Genomic DNA, 17,579 nt, shown 5'->3' on the forward strand with positions numbered 1-17,579 from the left:
CAACCAGCCAGCCTCTGGCTCTCGTCCATATCCAACGGCATCTTCGTGTTGTCCTTTGACATGTCGCCCGTCGCCATTTATAGCTGCTCGCATGGCCACAGCCCATAGCCCCTTTGCACGCCTAATCGTCCCCCTCACACCGTCATTCGTCCTTTCTCTTCGACTTCAATTCCATGCTCTGCAAGCCCAATGCTCGTTGGGGCCAGAGTCCTGTCCGTCTACTCGTCGTCGACATCACGGTGACGGCCCAACACCTTGCGCTTGAACTCCTCGGCATCGGTGTCCCACAGCTCGGCAGCTTCGCCATTGAGGGGAGAGGCGCTGCAACACAGTTAGTACAAGATGTCTTAAGGATGTCTGCATATCCACGAGGATGATGTGCACGGTGAAAAAGGGTACGTACTTGTTCGGCTCGCCGAGCAGGCTCTGCAGACTTAGCAGTACAGTCTGGGTGTTGTAGGCAGGCGTCCACTTGTCCTTCAGGATGTCGAGGCAAATTCGTCCGGAGAAATCAACATTGGGGTGGTATATGGGCGTCTTGAAAAGCACTGTCGGCGGTGCGTAGGGATAGTTGGCAGGGAAGGCAAAGGAAAGTTTGAACGTGAGGCCCGCGTACGGGGTATCGTCGGGGCCCTCAATGGTCGCCCGCCACGACATAAGGTTGCCGTCGGCCGATGGAAACGCGGAAACACCAGGAGCTGGCGAAGTCATGAGCATCATCAGTTCGGTTTGCAATCTGAGAAGTTCAGGTTAGCAGTCGAATAGAGGAGGTATACAGAAAAAAATAGAAGCAAGAAAGGCAGCCCTTACCTCTTCGTCACGCTCTGTGAATCGGGACCCTTCTTTACACCGCCAAGGGCAGTAGCCTGCATGTCTGATGCACTCTGTGCGTCGGCCATGATGTATGGGTGTTATGAAGACAGTGAGAACAAAACAAGAAGATGTTGTCGACAAGAGTCACAGAAGCAACCGAGGGCTTTCGGCGGGAAACGGTCGTGTGAGAGGGTTTGCGATGGGACGTCGTCGTTATAAAAGTCGTGGCAGCGAGGTGGACAACGGGGGAGATGCGAGGTGGAAGAGGTAGACGAGACGAGACAATAGAAAGATGAAGAGAAAAAGAAGAGAGAAAAGCGAAGGTATGAAGAAAGAATAAGCTTCTTTTGTTTCAACGTTAACCAGCTCGGCAATATGCGTCCAAAGCAGGCAAGAGGTAGGAAAAGGAAATGAGGAGATAGGAAAAAGCAAGGGCGATCCAATGGGCAGCAACTTCCAAGTTAGACTCTGAGACAAACTGTCGGAGTCCCAGGAATGGTTTGGCCAGGAGGGAAGGTGCTGTTCGGCCGCCAATGGCGCGTGTTACTGGCTAGGGTGAGAAAAAATACCTACGCTGGTTGTCAGGGAGAGTGTGAGAGGTAAAGGGTCGTGCCTGCCACGTTGGTGAGGAATGAAGGACGGAAGCGGCTTCCCAAGAGGGTCTATTCTTACACTTTGGCCGGCGTCCACGGAGGTTCTTGCTGTTCGTCGTTGTTTACATTCTGGTACCTTTGATGGCAGGACCGCACCCAGCAGCCAGAAGTTGACCCCAAGAGTGGGCCCCTCCCTGCACCCAGCAACCAGCGAAAAGGACCCGCTTTTAGGTAGCGATAATGACGACCCAGCGCTGGAATGCAACTATTTCAGAGGGGAAACAACGAGGTAGCGCTTCTCCGCCTATGGAACCCCACTCACAGCGCTCTTCTTCAGACAAGGTCAGCGCTTGGTCGTTAAAATCATCGCCACTACTTAAGCGGCCAGACGCGACCCCAAGACGCGACCGCCACGTCGAAAGTCGCGTCTCGAAAGAGCCTCACGCGAGCAACCACCAGTGGATTGTGGACAAACCAAGATACACAGAACTGGTGAAGGGCGTGCTGCAGTTCCAACATGGTAAGTATCGGCGTTCATTCGTTCTTTATTTACTTCCATCCAGAGCCAGTTAAAGCCCACAAAAAATATCACGGGAAAACGATTGAGAGCAAAGACGGCAACATAGACGGAAGAATAGGAGCAGAAGCTTCACGGCCTGCGGCGTATTCCCTGGCACCGCAAAGCTAATCATGCAACAGTCCCAGCTTGCTCCTCTTCCTGACAACCTGCCCTTCCGGTTCGTCTCGAACACCATCGGCAGGGGCGCGTTTGCTTCGTGAGTTTGCTTCGACACTTTCCCGTCCGACAGGACCACACGATGCTCTGGTATATGGCGCTGACGTCTCCTAGCATAAAGAAAGCCGCCCCGCTCGATGTCGACCACCCCGTCTTTGCCGTCAAGCTCATCCACAAACAGTATGCCGTTAAGCATGGTCGCATATCGCCAAAACAGATCGCCACCGAATGCTCGCTTCACTCACATATCGGCCAGCATCCCAATGTGATAGAGTGGTTTGCGACGGGCGAGGATGAAGTGTGGCGGTGGATCGCCATGGAGTTTGCCGAGGGTGGCGATCTCTTTGACAAGATCGAGGCGGACGTGGGCGTGCCGGAGGACATTGCCCATGTCTATTTCAAGCAGCTTGTCAGTGGCACGAGCTTCCTGCACTCCAAGGGCGTGGCCCATCGGGACCTGAAGCCCGAAAACATCCTGCTCTCGTCCTCGGGCAACCTGAAGCTGGCCGACTTTGGCATGGCCACAATGTACGAGTACAAGGGCAGCCGCAAGCTGAGCTCGACGGTCTGCGGGAGTCCTCCCTACATTGCTCCAGAAGTGCTTGCGTGCAACCGGCCACCGTCAAGTACGGCGCCTGCACCCACTCCGAAGAAGAACAGCTACAGTCCGGATTTAGTAGACATCTGGTCTTGCGGCGTCATCCTCTTTGTGCTCCTTGTCGGCAACACACCGTGGGATGAGCCCGTGCTCACGAGTTGGGAGTTTTACGAATACGCCACCAAGAACGGACACAGCACCGATCCGCTGTGGGGGCGAGTGCCGCCGGCCACCCTGTCCCTGCTGCGCGGGATGATGAGCATCGACACAAAGCAGCGCTTCAGTTTTGCTCAGATTCGCCAGCATCCGTGGTTCACGCGGGCCAACCGCCTACTCACGGCTGACGACCGTGTGTCCGACCCTCTCGAGCTCGCCACCCAAATGCTCGACAATTTAAGAATCGACTTGAAAAATCCGGCCACGGCAAGGCGACGTGGTGGCGGCGACGCTATGGATCTGGACGGGTCCAACCAACATTCTGACTCTACGGGCTCTGTGGGCTCGCTTGCCTCCACACAGCCCGACGTGCCGCTCCTTGATACTGCATACGACTGGGAACGCCCGGGTCTTCGGGCGGTGCAGCGCTTTGCCACGTCGTCCACGCAACCCACGTCTCTCGCGGATATCTCACGGACCGACCGGATCGACGGCCATGCTGCCAGCGGTCCGCGCGGCGCAGCTGGTTTTGGTTACGGTCTGCGCGAGGCGCTGGCGGAGGAGCCTGCCATGAGCCAGTTCTCACAATTGCGTGGCGTACCCGTGACTCTGACACAGCACGCACGACGATTTGAGGACATTGTGCCGTCATACTCGCTCACGCGCTTCTTCTCGCACGTGCCACCGCTGCATTTGGTGCAAATGCTGTGCGCGGCTTTGCACCAGCTCAACGTCCCCAGCCCACCTGCAGCATCGGTCATGCAGGCCAGCAGCAGCTACCAGGACAACGAATGTATCGCCCGGTTGAAGGTTCGGGCCGCTGACGGGCGCAAACAGACCTTGCACGGTGAGATCCTGGTTGACCGGTGCCGCTTGCGTCCTGGAGACGACGAGTCGGGCGCGGCGCGGCTGCTCGACGTCCGGTTTGTAAAGGTCAAAGGCGATCCACTGGAGTGGCGCCGTTTCTTCAAGAAGATGGCGCAGCTCTGTAATGAAGCCGTCTACTCGCCCGACGAGGAAGACGCTAACGGCATGTAGTATATGCGGCAGCATAATTCGTCGAAGCCAGTCGACCTGCATAGCGTTGACAGCAATGGCTGTGATCCATTATAATACTCATGTATCTTTTTTTTTTTTTTTTTTTTTTTTGTGATTTTAGCCACCACATAGAGAGCAAATTTAATGATGTTATGACTCAGGTCTTCGTTTGTATGAATAATGTTTTCTAAAACGATTTTCATTTTCGAAAATGAACAAGATATGCGCACAGACACTGTTTTCATAAAATTGAATTTGATATATGGAGGGGTATATGTCATGGATACAAAAAAAGTCTAGTAACAAATATGTCTAAAAGGTAGTGCTGGGAAAGGAAAAATAAATGCAGGGATCAAGAGACGCCAGTGAAGATGCTTTGATGTCGTCACTGCCACATGTGAAGCGAGAGTGAGGGAATGTGAAAAGTTAGTAAACATGAGTTTATATGAAAAGGATTCTAACAGAAGGCCTGAAATTCTGCCTAAGTCCATGAATAGGTGTGGTCGGAAGGCGCGCTGTGGTGGTGCTGGCGATGTTCCCACCGGTCATGCAAGCAGCGCTCCCAGTCCGTGTTGGAATTGGTTGGGTTACACAGACGAGCATTGTAAAGGATGGGAGAGGCCAGCGAGTAGCCGCTATAGTCCACAACGGACGTCTCGTCTGGAGCTGCATTCCACTCTGGCGGCTGCCGGAAACGCTCGAGGTCCGCTTCTACCTGGCAGAGAAACAAATTCTCGCGCCCCGCCCACTGGTCAATGGTGTCGGCAATGCGCCGGAAGCCGTCCGTATGGCCGCCAGACTCGCGTGCACTCCAGCCGCAGCATATAAACAAGTAGCAGTGGATCAGCTCGTGTAGAAACGCCGAGATGAGCAGACGGCGGCTGTATTCGCGGCTCCTCAAGATTGGTGTCGACAGCAGAACGAACGTCTCGAAACCGCCAATGTGGGCACGGCGGAGGGAGGTGTGGCCAATGATCTTGTTGTCGTATTGCGGGTTGGAGCTGGCGTCGGACCAGTCCCACTGGACACGCTGGGTTAGGCGGCCGTTGAAGAAAATCTCGTTGGCGGATGAGAAGATGCTCTCCAGGGCGCTGTTGTCAAGATCAAATTCTGCATCCACCGACTTGGGATGAATCAGGCCGAGCAAGATGCGCTCGTGGCGCGACGACGGAAACCGGCGGTTGAAGCTGGCGAGGTGGGCGCCGACACTGACGGCTGCTTCGGCATCGGTTAGAAGTGTCTCCGACGGCTTGCTGGCACCGCGGTCCTGACTGGAGCAGCTAATAGACTGGACCATGTGCGGATCGAGTTGTTGTCGTTCCAGTTGATAGTGGTCACGCGATCCGGTGTTCTGAGCATCTGATCGAGCCGCCCATCCTTCGCTCACAGAGTGTGAGTGTGCATAAATATGTGGTGCCGTATCATCTGGTGTCTGTCTCCGACTGGCTGCTCGCCGCACCACCACCTCGTACGGCGAGGGAGACCGCACGACATTTATTTGGCCGGATGTTGTGTCATACAAGTGGTTTTTATCCCGCCAGTCTTCATACCGTGGCAACTTCGCGACAGGTACCGGGACAGATTCTTGGGCGTAATATGGCTGAGGAGAGGCAAACGCTTTCAGGTCCGAGCCGTTCTTCCAGATAGTTGTTGGCCGGGGCAGGGGAGAATATCTATCCAGGCCAGGCGATGAACCACCCCTAGTGGGCAACGGGGACTGCGACGAAAGCGACCGCGCCTCGTTGGGGCCTTCCTCGTGTAGGATGAAGAAGACATGTGTCTCTGCTGGTGTGTCTTCTCGGGGCTCAATCGACTGGTAGGGGATATCGCATTCTGGGACGTGCTGGTGGTAGGATGCCGGCAATTGATGACGGCTGCCGTCAGTGTCGTCGCCGTCGTCGTCAAAGGCCCGCAATGGCTGATTGACTGTTTCAATTGCCTCGTCATCCACATAGTAATATGGCCGCTTCTGCCCCTCTCCATGGTTCGGACCAAAAGTCTGCTCTCTCCCGCCGCGAACCCAAAAGGCCATGGCTCAGCGCGCCTCGAGTGAACGAGGGCTTACTATGACAGGCTTGGATTGTGGTAGGAGGAGCAGAAGGTGAAGGCGCGTGATGAAGGGGTAGTTGTGCCTGTTGCATGGATGGACAGAGAAGTAATCGACGTGCCTCGTATGAGAAAAGCTGAAAATGTAAGAGGTGAGAACGATATAAATCATACACACTCGAAAGTGTACAGCAGGTAAGCACCTGGCAGCCAGGGCGGCATGGTCAACGGGCTCTATGATCTTCGAGCGCTGTCGTCTGAACCAAGCAAAAGCCCAAAATTGGACACCTCTCTAGCCAGAATAGCCCATGGTGCAGATGAGTGGACGCCGTCCGCCACCAATAGACTTCACGGTCAAGCAAGGGCGGTCGGCTGGAAGACTGGACTGAGGACACTGCGTTTGATGGCCAGCCTCAACAGCAGAGGTGGAGACGTTGACGCTGCATCCAGACAGGCGGACCCGGTTTATCGGAGATGCAGCTGGCGGATGGAGGCGCTGGTGGACTTTGCCTGTCAATGTGGCAAGGTCCAAGCTGTTCCTGGTCGGCTCCGGGGCTCTCTTTGTGTCAAATGGACTTGTGTATTGGGCTGTGGCCGGGTCGGCGACGGGAAGTGAGTCGCTTTGGATTTTCGTGAGTTTTGTTGAGTCCACAGAAGCTCGACCACATCACACAGCGGAGGGGTCGCCGACGCAGGAGGACGAATGGCAGAGGGTGGGGCCTGGCCCTGCCTATTTTGAGAATATCACAGAGCCATACTTTTCATTCCGCATTTCCTTTTATAGTGGCAGGAGGTGCCGGAGAAAGCGCCCGTAATAGACCAATTTAAGTCGTAGGATTTTTATACGTGTTCGAGGCCGGTCCTTTCCTTATTGACAACAGCTGACAATGTGAAGCGGGCAAGAACGTATGTAAACAAATCGTTTGCTCTTTCCGACTGATTTCTCGCCCACAGAAGGAAGGTGCAAATACCACATGCTGGGGAAGCGGTGTGGTGTTCATCTTCTGTTGCATCGCACTTTCCGTTTTTGATACACATGAAGCACTTGCCAGGGGCCTGCAGAACATGGCGCAAAAGCTACTTGAGTCTTCGTTAAACAATAGAGGTAGCACTGCATCTACTCACTTCATCCATCTATCGTTTTCTTTCGATTTGCTTTCTTTTCTTGCTACCAACACGCGGATGTCATATGCTGCCCAGGTCAAGGCCACCCCTGCGTATTGCGGAGCACTCTCAGCCGGCACGGACATGATGCCGGCAGCAAAAAGGAAGAAGAAAATAAAGTTAACAGATGAAGCGGTGAATCGATTGCGTGTCTTCCGAAACGAGAGAAATAGGTAGAAATCCCCCCGAGTTTCGAGACATGAAGACGAGGCAAACAAGAGAGATGACGAGGCCATTGGTGGTATTGGCTTACAACTTACAATGACGACCCGCGCGCCTCATGCGCCAGCACGCACAAGCGGTGAGCTTGTCATGCGCCGGGGCTGAGCTGCTCGCTCTGATTGAGAGGAATACAGTACGTCGTACTCGTCGCGAATCTTGTCTTTCTATTTCGGGGACCTGTTTCGACTTTCCTACTGAATGCATTGGTGTTTGCCGCGTCTGGTAGTGCTGTCGTGCACCGCGACGATTGGGCACAAACGGACGCCCAAGAGACCCAACGCCCGTCGATTGGGCGCCCTGGACTTTGCCCTGGCGCCGAGTGCGTACAAGGGTTTCCGACCGCATGTCGCCTGATCCTGCCCGTTGTTCGGATTCCTTTCCCAGGGCATTGGATCAAAATTTCCTTTGGCCAAGACACTATTATACGATGCTATAATGCGAAGGCGGCATAACCTTGAAACCGAGTCGATGGTGAGCGAGATGGTAATGTGCATGCCATCTAGCACCAGCAACTTGCAAGCTAGTTGTCGGAGTCGCTATCTTCACCAAAGTAGCGGGCAGACTTGAACAGCTGCCGCATCTTTGCTCTGTACGCCTTCCCTGCTTCTTCGGTCGCCCTCTCGGCCGCAGTCTTTGTATCTTTGACAAAGTCCGCCGACCGCGTTCCCTTTCCACGCGTAAAGCTGGTAAGTCCGAGCTTCTCGCCCGTCCAGAACAGCAGCCCATTGTTCCTAAAGCTGTTGTCGCGCTTGCAGCCACCGAAGCCGCCAACCCTATACACGGGCAGCAGTTTGCGAGCAATATCGCCTGATTCCGTCGTATTGTGAGCACGGCGCGGCGGCATTCGAGGTACTTCTGTCTCGTTCTTCTCGACCACTTCACCCTCGTCTTCCTCGTAGTCGTCTTGCCCAAGCGCATACCGCCGGACTTCCGTAAACCCGTCTCGCTCGAACCACCGAATAAAGCCAGCACCGTCGGACACAGCCAGGCGTGTACCGTGGCTCGCGACCGAAAAAATCTTAGCAGAGGAGGACGTCTGGCGATTGACCATATGCTTGTCAGACTGCGACTGGCCCTCGTCGACCGGATACAGTTCGAGAGAGCCCTTGGACTTGTACTCGCCACAGGCCACGACTGTTCGCCCGCCGGTTCCAAAACCAGACCCTGCGGCCTGGCTGTTGTTATTCCTCAGATAGCTATAATCCTTGATGGAGGGAAAGGGATAAGCTAGGGAGGCCAGTCCACACAGGCTGGCGCCCGAGTGGATCGCGCTCTTGACCACGGAGAGGTTTCGCCGGTCATAGTGCAGGATGCTGGAGATGCGGCCCGCTGCAAAAATGTCCTTCGAGATGGTGCCTTCGGAGCCGTGTTCCGGGACGTGGACAATGGACAAGGGGCCGGGTTGTGGAAAGGGCCCGGTATTTGACTCGTCGATGATATCGTCTACATGCCGGAACTCGCCCGCAGCGTCATGTGTGTGGACGCGAACGTCGTAGAGGTGGATTCCGGCCCGTGTCCCCACGCTCAACGGCACAGACGTGTCTGCCGATGACAGTGCAGTGATGGTCTGAGGGAAGACCTTGACACTGACAACAACTAGTGCTTTCAAATCGACCACGACAAGACCTATCGCCCAAGTTAGTCTTTAGTCTTCACATTTTCAAGGGAGGAAGTCGGAGACGGGCAACAGACGATTCCGCACGGCAAAGTATGCCAGGCAGCGCGGGCTGTCCACGGCCACGCATTCTGTCACATTAAATATGGGCTTGTCGTTTTCCAGATTCGGAATCCCTGCAAACAAAAGACCCGGCACGCTTTGGCTCAGAATGGCACCACGCCGTTTCATTGTGCCGTTGACGTCCCAGAGGCAGACCGACCCGTCCTCGAGCGGGGCCACTGCCAGCAGTGGCGGTATGCCTTCTAGTCGATCGTTGGCACCGCCCTCCTCATCGCCCTCCTTTTCCAACTGTTCACTGCCATTGGCGTTCTTTTCCGCGTCCTGTGGTCTGAACAGTGCCACGCCGCACACTTCGAGCACATCGGCATTGTCCAGCAGCCGGTGGCCATCGCGACGCCGTGGCAGCTCAAACCAGTCCGTTGCAATGTTTGTGCTCCGCTGGATGTGCTCGTTGTACCACGACACGGGCTCGCCGTTGTCGAAGACGGCGTTCCATGCCGCCCGAATCTCGATACGGCGTGCCTTACTGGACTGCGCATTCTGGGCGTGCGCCGGGTGGCGCCACTTCTTGCGGCGCAACGTCGACGCCAGACGGCTCGCACCAAAACAGCGCGCGCGCCAGAGGCCGTCATCGCGGCAGATGAGCCGCAGATGCCGAGATGTGCTCTGGACGGCCGCGATATCGTCATCATCGAGATCTATGCCGGCTGCGTCAGAATTTGGCAAGGTAACAGGTGCTGTTTTGACAGTGAGGGAGTCTGCTGAAACTCACAGCAGAGAATATGGAGAGTCAGCTCGGCGGGAAGCTGCTCCAGCTTGGAGGAGGCCATGATGGTGGCCCTGTAATTACTCCTCACGGAGCGATCCGATAACGAGGTAACGCAATACGATGCTGTGGATAAAGGGCTAGGTGGCTCCTGTGAGAGAGCCCTCAATGGGGACGAGGAGGGTCGGGCCTATACTCGCATTCATGCTTGTATTGTATGCGGCACAAAAACATTGGTGTGGATTGGAGTGTTGGAGTATCGTAATACTCCGTGAGCGACGCGGAAGAAGTGCCCTGGAGTTCCAGCATGTTCCATCCCGTTGGGGAAGGGCGGGGGGCATCGTGTATTATTCACGGAAGGTTAAGCCTGTAAGTGCGAATTTGTTTGTGCACTGTATTACACTGTGTATATTTACATCTCCTTTTCGACTTCAGTAAGTCATGTATATGATCCTGTCTATGATAAAGTAGAGTATAGCTTTGCTTCTATGTTTGTTTAGTTTGTCATTTTATTGGTTATTTATTTATTTAAAAAAAAGAATAGAAAATAGAACGAAGAAAATTAACTCTGGCCTTCCCGTGGTTGTTTTAAAACCTATCAAATGTAAAAACGTTCACATCATATTTTCATTATAAAACAAGAGAAAAAAGAACATATACATCTTAACTCTGAAGCTCGAGAACATATTCACGGGTTATGTAGCTATTCTAGCAGCGCGTCTCATCTATTGATGAACTCGAACGATTCCTAAACCCCCAGTATACCGTTTCCCCCTCGCGATATACTCGTGTATGTCGTCGTCACTGTCATTCGATATCTCGACACCACAAAGCCCCAAATCCCTGCCATGTATATATGCAATAAGACACGATGTGCTCTTTCCATGCTTATCTCTTTCTCTGATTATCTCTTTGTCACAGAAGGTCCGGTCTTGCCGCTTGGGTATTCTGACCAAAAACGGCAGGAACGACATGCAACATCCTTTTCATCGCTCCTTCCCCAAGCGAATGCTGGACACGTATATGTCCACACAACGCCACGCGCTTTATTTTTTGTGTGTTTTCCCACGCCTTTTTGGTTCCGATGATTGTTTACCGACTTTTTGTCTCTCCAGTTTGCGTCGCAAGGAGAGCCATCTCCAACGTTTCTGATGGCCGCGAAAGAGTAGCCTCTACCGATTCAGCATGGCTGCAACAGATAACAGCCGCAACGGCCTTCGTGCCTCCTCTTTCAACTCGACCTTTTTACCTACCAAAATCTGTGCGTTGCCAGCTTTGGCACCTCTCAATACTGACCGCAAAAGCTCGCTTCCCAAAGGCTGCCGCTTTCGAGACCTCGGTGAGGCCCATCGCAGCATCACAGGTCGCAGTATCTCGGCATCTCACGGTGCCGATGGCTTGATCGGAAGTGCATCTTGCAGCACGAACAACACGGGCACGGACTTTACTTTTCTTGACGCTGATACTGTTGCACGCCATGAGGACAACAGCGCCCGGCAAGATTTTCTCCCTTCGCCGCTCTCTCCTAGTTCAATGGACCTTCTCAAAGATCTCGGAAACCCGGAAGAATTGCTTGACAAGATCTTTGACCGAAAGGGTACGCGAAGCTGCTCGCCAGCCATCGTCACTACACCTGCGTCCAAAACCGAGAATTGCTCGCCTCTTGTGCGGCACGTATCGGAAGAGAACTTCTCACTTTTGGGTGCCGGCAGAAACTCACAGGGACCTGACCGCTCATCCGACTCCCACAGGGCAATGACAGTGTATTCGACCGACACGACTGTCGGGCGTCTGTACACACAATACCAGAGACACATTCTCAATCCATTCCATGCAAACGACAGCTCGCCTGTCCCAGTCATCCCGCATATTGTGCGTGCCCGGTACGGCGCGGTCAATCGTCTTGGATTTGGTCCCAATGACCGCAGCAGTTCACCGTGTGGCGACCTTACAGATCGGCCGGTGCAGAGTGTCAATGTTCAACGCGCACTAGATGGGAGACAAAAGACATCATCAGGAGGCACGTCAGCAGATAGCCCAAAGCGCGACAGTCCCTTCTTGACCGTTCCAACCAGAGAAAGTCTACTGTATCCAAAGCCCCTCCGTGTGCAATCAATGCGTGTGGAAGGAAAACGCACAAGCCTGCATAGTGGTACGGCAGTCTCTGCCGCAGGAATGACAACGGATTCGGAAGAGGACCCTTTCCGCTATGACAAAGACACCTACAACATCTTCCTCCATCCATCCAAGGAGCGGGATGTCAGTGCAGCTCTCAACCATATCAGTGGCCTTAGCTCGCACAGCCGGGCCACTCTCTACACTCAAGATGACGACCATCCTGCTCGCCAATTGCCGCTTCGACCGCCTCCGATCCCCAAATACCTCGGTGAAGACCCCTTTCTCACAGGCCCTACCCGGGCACGCTCTCTGACCCCTGAGAGTGCCGACGGATTCTACGATACCTCTATCATCCAGCCGAATTGGGCTGTCGAGCGCAGCGCATATGAAGTGAAGGTTGTGCTTCAGGATGTGAGCCTCAATCCCAGCGTCAGTGGTGGCCACCGCTTGAAGTTTGGCCAAGGAAGTACTATGACATCCGAGAAGCCTCTGCCCCCATGCGCACAAAATCCATTCCAAGCCGGTAGCCTCTACCGGCGGGAGAAAGAAAACATGCCTTCGAGCGAGCGGGATGATTGGGAGACCGTGGCCACGACGGCACCTGGTTTTGGAAGCATGAGACTGCACCCTCCTCCGGATCGAGAACTAGGGGCCTACAATTCGAAGGGAGCCAAATTCACTGGAAGCAGTGTGGCCGACGTCTCCGATGACAGTAGATTTAACGACGTACCTTTCGACGAATATGCATCCACGGATCGCATTGTACAGCATCCAAGTGGGCATGAAGACTCAGAAGAGAGCCTGCAGATTCATAACATAAGCGGCATCAATGTTCCCGTCATGGTACCAAAGCATCGAGTCCACCGGGTCAATGGCTATCCTCAGAATCCATCGCGCGCGTACCCAAACTCGCAACGCTCTGGAAGCGACGCGGCCGCTGCACTTGCCAGAAAGGTTTCAAGCCCTTTTCGGCAGCTCAACGGAAGACGCACACGTCGGTTCTCCCCCATGTCTCTCCAACCGCCACCATTCAAGTTAGAAAAGGGAAGAAAGAGGTTTGAATTTCGTCATCACTCCCAGAGCTCGGACCGCGATCCTCTTTTTGCAAAGGGCGGAGTATACGAATTTCAGGGGTTGTCCAGTGACACTGGAAATACGCGCAGCGACACAAACCACATCACGGCCTCTGAATTGGGTGATGTGATTGATGACAGCCACTCCCTGCGTGATTCGAGCTCGTCTCAAAGCTCCACCGGCACTGTCCATAGCTTTCCGTTCCCGCTCATCCCGCTGCCTGAAGCTGCGCGTCTTCAGGCTGTCGAAAGAGAAACTGGTACCGGAAGCTCAGCTACCGACACCTTCAGGGCGCGCAATACAGCAAGCAAGAAGCGCACACGTCATTCCCATCGCATCCGTGTCCCGGAACGCGCTTATCCACGGGCACCGACTCGGTTTGCCTCCGTCTTTGCCTCAAGCTCCACTCGGTCCTCCAAGCAGAGCAACAGCCTGAAGAAACGGCGCACGCTGCCCAAGGACCTGACGATGCAGTCCGCCATGAGTTCCACGACAGCAGGCGGAACGTGGGCTACAATTCTTCCTTTCGGAAGCACAGGCACTCGCCATGGCGGCCCAACCCACATGCTCAAATCTGCTGCAACAAGGCTGCGACTGGACGACCTTGCCCACCGCTTCCAGGAGCGGCTGAGACCGAGCTTTACAGTTGGTAGCAGTCTTATCAGCCACAGCAGCCAGCCTCGACTGTACCCTTGGGATTACAATGCACGCCGTCGGCAGCGGACACGGGGAACCGATCCTGAGCTTCAAGCCATTGCACTCCAGGAAGCCGGGTCTCAACGGGATCTGGAGCGCAATGGCGTACCTCTGGATCCCGAGGCCTTTATCACCCATGAAGGACGGCAGCGGCGCCAGACTTGGTTCTATTGCATGCTGGCGGTCAGCATCTTCCCTTTTATTTCCGTCATGGTGTATTTGGGTAAGTTTGACAGCGGGCTCTCATGGTACTCGAAGGGTGAGGTCGACCGTCTCAACGCCCGGCAGCGCCGAGTCATCCTCGTCGTGATGGTCCTCCAATTTGTGCTTTGGCCAATGATTCTAGGATTGGTGATTTGGCGGACACAGCAGCTGCCTAGGCTCAGCTAGGTCGTGTGATGTGTTTACTTGGGCTTTTTACAAGACCTGAACACGCCAAAGCCGATTCGTGGTGGCATTGTCTCGGCGAGACTGCATTTCCTTTTGTGCCTTCCTAGAAACGCGATCGGATTATTAGGCATCGGAGGCAGGCCGTTTGAGGTCAGTCAGGGACGAGGCAGTTGGGAGAGGCAATCTTGACTCATCGTACACATTTTGTGGTTCACGGGACAGCAAGACGAAATTTGAAACTATTTTGTGAACGGACGCGGGAGAGGGGAATGTTAATGAACATGGAAATTTTTTGTTAGGTTTCCCATTGCAAATGACTAGTAAATAAAATGAGCAAATTATGACAACAAAACCCAATCGCCTTTGCAAGAAAAACAAGGCAGAAACCCAAAGTATATCCTTTTGACAATAGAATGAAACAAACGACGGAAGCGCAATGTGCAAATTGTAATCCACGCTCAGATCAGCCATCTCAAAGCACACTCACGGTCCCTTAATTCACTGTACTGCTTCGTTGTACAGGGACAGGCTGTTGCCGTCGACAAACGTAGAACTCCCAAACATTGCCAAAAACGAAAAGAAAAGAAATTGAGAAATTTAGAAAAAAAAGGGGCCCAACTCCCAACCTTAAGAGCTGGATCCCTCACCACTGCTACCGCCGCCCAGCCCACTCACCAGCGTCGGTGCAATCCGGCGCTTCTTGGTCGGCTCCTCTTTGCCGTCACCTTCGCTGCTGGAGGCGACAATGGCGGAAGCATCGCGCTTTGTGCCCGAAGCCGAAGCAGACGAGGGAGGCACCGCCGACACAGCCGGCGGCACGCCCACGACGCTGCCCGCCACGCTCCCGGCAACACTGCCGGCAATGCTGCTCGTTGCACTGTTGGCTCGGTTGCGCGGCGTCTCGGGCGGGGTGGCGGCGGCACCACCACCACCATTGGCGCCGCCACCACCGCTGGACACAACCGGCGCCTTGAGGCTGGCAAGGCCGGCAATGATGGTGCTGTTGCTGGGCGAGGCAGCGGCCAGGCTGGGCATTGTGCCCACGACGAGGGGCGGGTTGTTGATGACGGATCCAGGCCCACCGGTGCCGGTATTTGTGGTGGAGGCCGACGGTATGGGGACGACGGTGCCGGGCTGAGTGATGACAGACGAGGTGGAGTTGGACCGTGCCGGAGACGACGGGCGGCCGCTGCTGACAAAGGAGGCTGTAGGTGGTGGCGAGGGCGCCGAGAACGAGCTGGCCGAGTTGCGGTGCTGGTGCGTATAGGGTGACGGCGGTGCAAACACGGCGGTCGGTGTAGGAATGGGAGTGGTTTGAGCCGAGGCGGAGGAGCGGTCGTCGGCCCCGAATCCCGCCCGCTTTTGGTTCGAGAGGACCGTCAGGTCGCCCGTGTACTGCGCGCCCAGCTCACCCGGCGAAAACGAAAGCGTCGAGCAGAAACCGTCTGACGAAGAGATAAGCAACGTCAGGCCGTCGCTCGACCAAGTCAGGTCGGTAAACGTGGCACAGTGCAGGTTGCTGACCACACATATGGGCGATTGCTGTTGTGTGTCGTACAGAAGCACAGAGTCTTGCGTGGCAACGGCGTAAATCATGCGATGGCCTAGAGCAAAGACAGATTTGGGCCCCGGCGTCGTTGCCGTCGTGGTCGTGGTCGTGGATGTGGTGGTTGCCGAGCTCGATGTGCCCGGAGCAGCAGCGGAGGCGGTCGACTCCGTGCCTTGACCATCGTTTGCGGTTGACCTTGGTGGTGGCGGCGGATCCATGACCGAAGGAGTGCCAGCTGCAGAGGCAGGCTTGGTGATGGGATCGGGGAGGGACGGGATGGGCTCCTCGGACGAGGACGTGTCGATGGTAATGTGCTTGGTTGGCGGTGCCGTGGACTGGCGAAGGGTGTAGATGACGGGCGAGCAGCGGACAGCCACAGAGGGCTTCTTGTGTCCCGGAAGGTGGGCGATGGGGGCCTTGTTGATGCCGCCGCGTGAGTAGATGTAGACGGTGTTGGTGACTTCGTAAGTGGGCTTGGTGGCGCCCTCGGCCTGGTGCTGTGTCTGGTACTGGCCGGCCGGCGTGAGGAGGAGGCTGCCGTCGGGCGTAAAGGTCAGGCGGCGGAAGAAGGACGTCAGCGTTTCGTTGGCGTAGAGGCTCGCATTCCGCATGGCGATGCTCGACGCCGTCGTATGCGGCTTGGGCGAGGCTTCCATGGGCATGACGGCTGGCAGCGGCATCGACGGGGCCGGCGATACGGACCGTCGTGAGGAGAATGACGAGCGGCGGCTGTGGCTTACCACGCTGGGCGGGTTCATGGGCAGGGCAAACGACGTCGGCGTGCCCGGCGCCGAGGGGACAGGCGAGCTGATGGACGTCGGGCCAGCGCCAATGCCGACGGCGTCAATGGCCGCGAGCTGCGAGCGATGAGACGTGGTGATGTCCGAGGGCGCGGGGCTGTGGGATGCGAGGTGGCGCGGCGGCAGGTCGGCTTTGCTGTGGTTGGCCACCTTGGTCGTCTTGTCGTCGAGCCCATTGAGAATGTACTGGCCGTCCTTGTTCTTCAGCGAGTAGATGTGCACGGAGCGGTCGGACGACTGCGTGGCGATGTATTCATTGAGAGGATCCCAGGCGACGCCCTGGACGTAGTGGCTGTGCTCGGCGACCTGGCGGACCAGCGAGCCTGTGGCGGCGTTGTAGATGCGGGCAATGTTGTCCATGCTGCCGATGATAAAGTACATGCCGTCGGGCGACCACGCCAGGTCGTAGATTTCGGCGCCGGAGGAGCGGCACATATGCTTTGTCCGCCAGCTCTCCTTGTCCTCGATGCCGTCGTTGCCAAAGGTCGGGTGATGTGTCTCCGAGGGCACCCAGAGGATGACGTTGCCGTCGTCGCCAGCAGAGGCCAGCAGCTCGCCTGTGATGTTAGTGATGCTAATATGACAAAAAGAGAAGATGGCTGAAAGCTCACCTCTTGGGCTCCATCGGACCACATTGACGGCCTGTGTGTGCTTCACTAGGGTCGACAGATAGTCGACTTTTCTGCTCTCGCCATCGTTTTCAACCTTCCAGAGCTGCATGGACGTTATTAGCTTCCGCAATCTCAGATACAAAGGCGGATCAAGTGCCCTCGCCATCGACTCCTGAGCTTACCCGGACGTTGTTGTCGCCGCCGGCCGTCGCCAAACGGCCCTTGCCGTGCGGCTCAAAGTGTGCAGAGTAGATGGGGGCATTCTGGTCATGCCAATTGATGATCAAGGGTATGCTCTTCATGGTGACATGTGCTTCAGGGCCGAAGAAAGAGGCCCGTTGTCGACCCAGGTGCTGCTCGAAAAGGAGGACGTCGGAGAAAGAATTCGTTGCGGTCGCGGACGTTTGCTATCGATCGAGGGCGATCAGAACCGAACAGAAGAGGCTTCGAAGCTCGAGACGAACGAAGGTCGTCGTCGAAGGAGGCTGGAAGGCTGAAGGATTGGCTGGGGGACGAATTTTGCAGCAGACG

General features: G+C 55.5%; 6 protein-coding genes across 6 annotated transcripts; 2 read left to right on the forward strand and 4 right to left on the reverse strand.

Annotated features, from left to right (window-relative positions):
- Positions 1 to 218: 218 nt before the first annotated feature.
- SPBR_06189 (ubiquitin-conjugating enzyme E2 C) lies at positions 219 to 899 on the reverse strand (the record flags this gene model as incomplete). Its single annotated transcript, XM_040764451.1, has 3 exons — positions 219 to 321; positions 404 to 736; positions 811 to 899. 3 exons carry the CDS (start codon positions 897 to 899, stop codon positions 219 to 221), a joined length of 525 nt encoding a protein of 174 aa, XP_040622308.1.
- A 1,325-nt stretch (positions 900 to 2,224) lies between these two features.
- SPBR_05808 (serine/threonineeeee-protein kinase Chk1) lies at positions 2,225 to 3,934 on the forward strand (the record flags this gene model as incomplete). Its single annotated transcript, XM_040764071.1, has 1 exon — positions 2,225 to 3,934. One exon carries the CDS (start codon positions 2,225 to 2,227, stop codon positions 3,932 to 3,934), a length of 1,710 nt encoding a protein of 569 aa, XP_040622309.1.
- A 481-nt stretch (positions 3,935 to 4,415) lies between these two features.
- Positions 4,416 to 5,966, reverse strand: SPBR_05876 (uncharacterized protein; the record flags this gene model as incomplete). The annotated part of the gene is made up of 1 exon (XM_040764139.1): positions 4,416 to 5,966. The coding sequence occupies one exon, from the start codon at positions 5,964 to 5,966 to the stop codon at positions 4,416 to 4,418; it is 1,551 nt and encodes a 516-aa protein (XP_040622310.1).
- Positions 5,967 to 7,886: 1,920 nt separating this feature from the next.
- Positions 7,887 to 9,874, reverse strand: SPBR_05724 (f-box domain containing protein; the record flags this gene model as incomplete). Its single annotated transcript, XM_040763987.1, has 3 exons — positions 7,887 to 8,992; positions 9,059 to 9,742; positions 9,817 to 9,874. The coding sequence occupies 3 exons, from the start codon at positions 9,872 to 9,874 to the stop codon at positions 7,887 to 7,889; spliced, it is 1,848 nt and encodes a 615-aa protein (XP_040622311.1).
- Positions 9,875 to 11,985: 2,111 nt separating this feature from the next.
- On the forward strand, positions 11,986 to 14,088 carry SPBR_05699 (uncharacterized protein; the record flags this gene model as incomplete). Its single annotated transcript, XM_040763962.1, has 1 exon — positions 11,986 to 14,088. One exon carries the CDS (start codon positions 11,986 to 11,988, stop codon positions 14,086 to 14,088), a length of 2,103 nt encoding a protein of 700 aa, XP_040622312.1.
- A 627-nt stretch (positions 14,089 to 14,715) lies between these two features.
- On the reverse strand, positions 14,716 to 17,350 carry SPBR_05624 (chromatin assembly factor 1 subunit B; the record flags this gene model as incomplete). The annotated part of the gene is made up of 3 exons (XM_040763887.1): positions 14,716 to 16,994; positions 17,049 to 17,151; positions 17,231 to 17,350. The coding sequence occupies 3 exons, from the start codon at positions 17,348 to 17,350 to the stop codon at positions 14,716 to 14,718; spliced, it is 2,502 nt and encodes an 833-aa protein (XP_040622313.1).
- Between the last annotated feature and the right edge of the window lie 229 nt (positions 17,351 to 17,579).

The sequence above is a fragment of the Sporothrix brasiliensis genome, assembly GCF_000820605.1.
Source record: "Sporothrix brasiliensis 5110 chromosome Unknown Cont15, whole genome shotgun sequence".
In the NCBI taxonomy this organism is placed as follows: Eukaryota; Fungi; Ascomycota; class Sordariomycetes; order Ophiostomatales; family Ophiostomataceae; genus Sporothrix; species Sporothrix brasiliensis.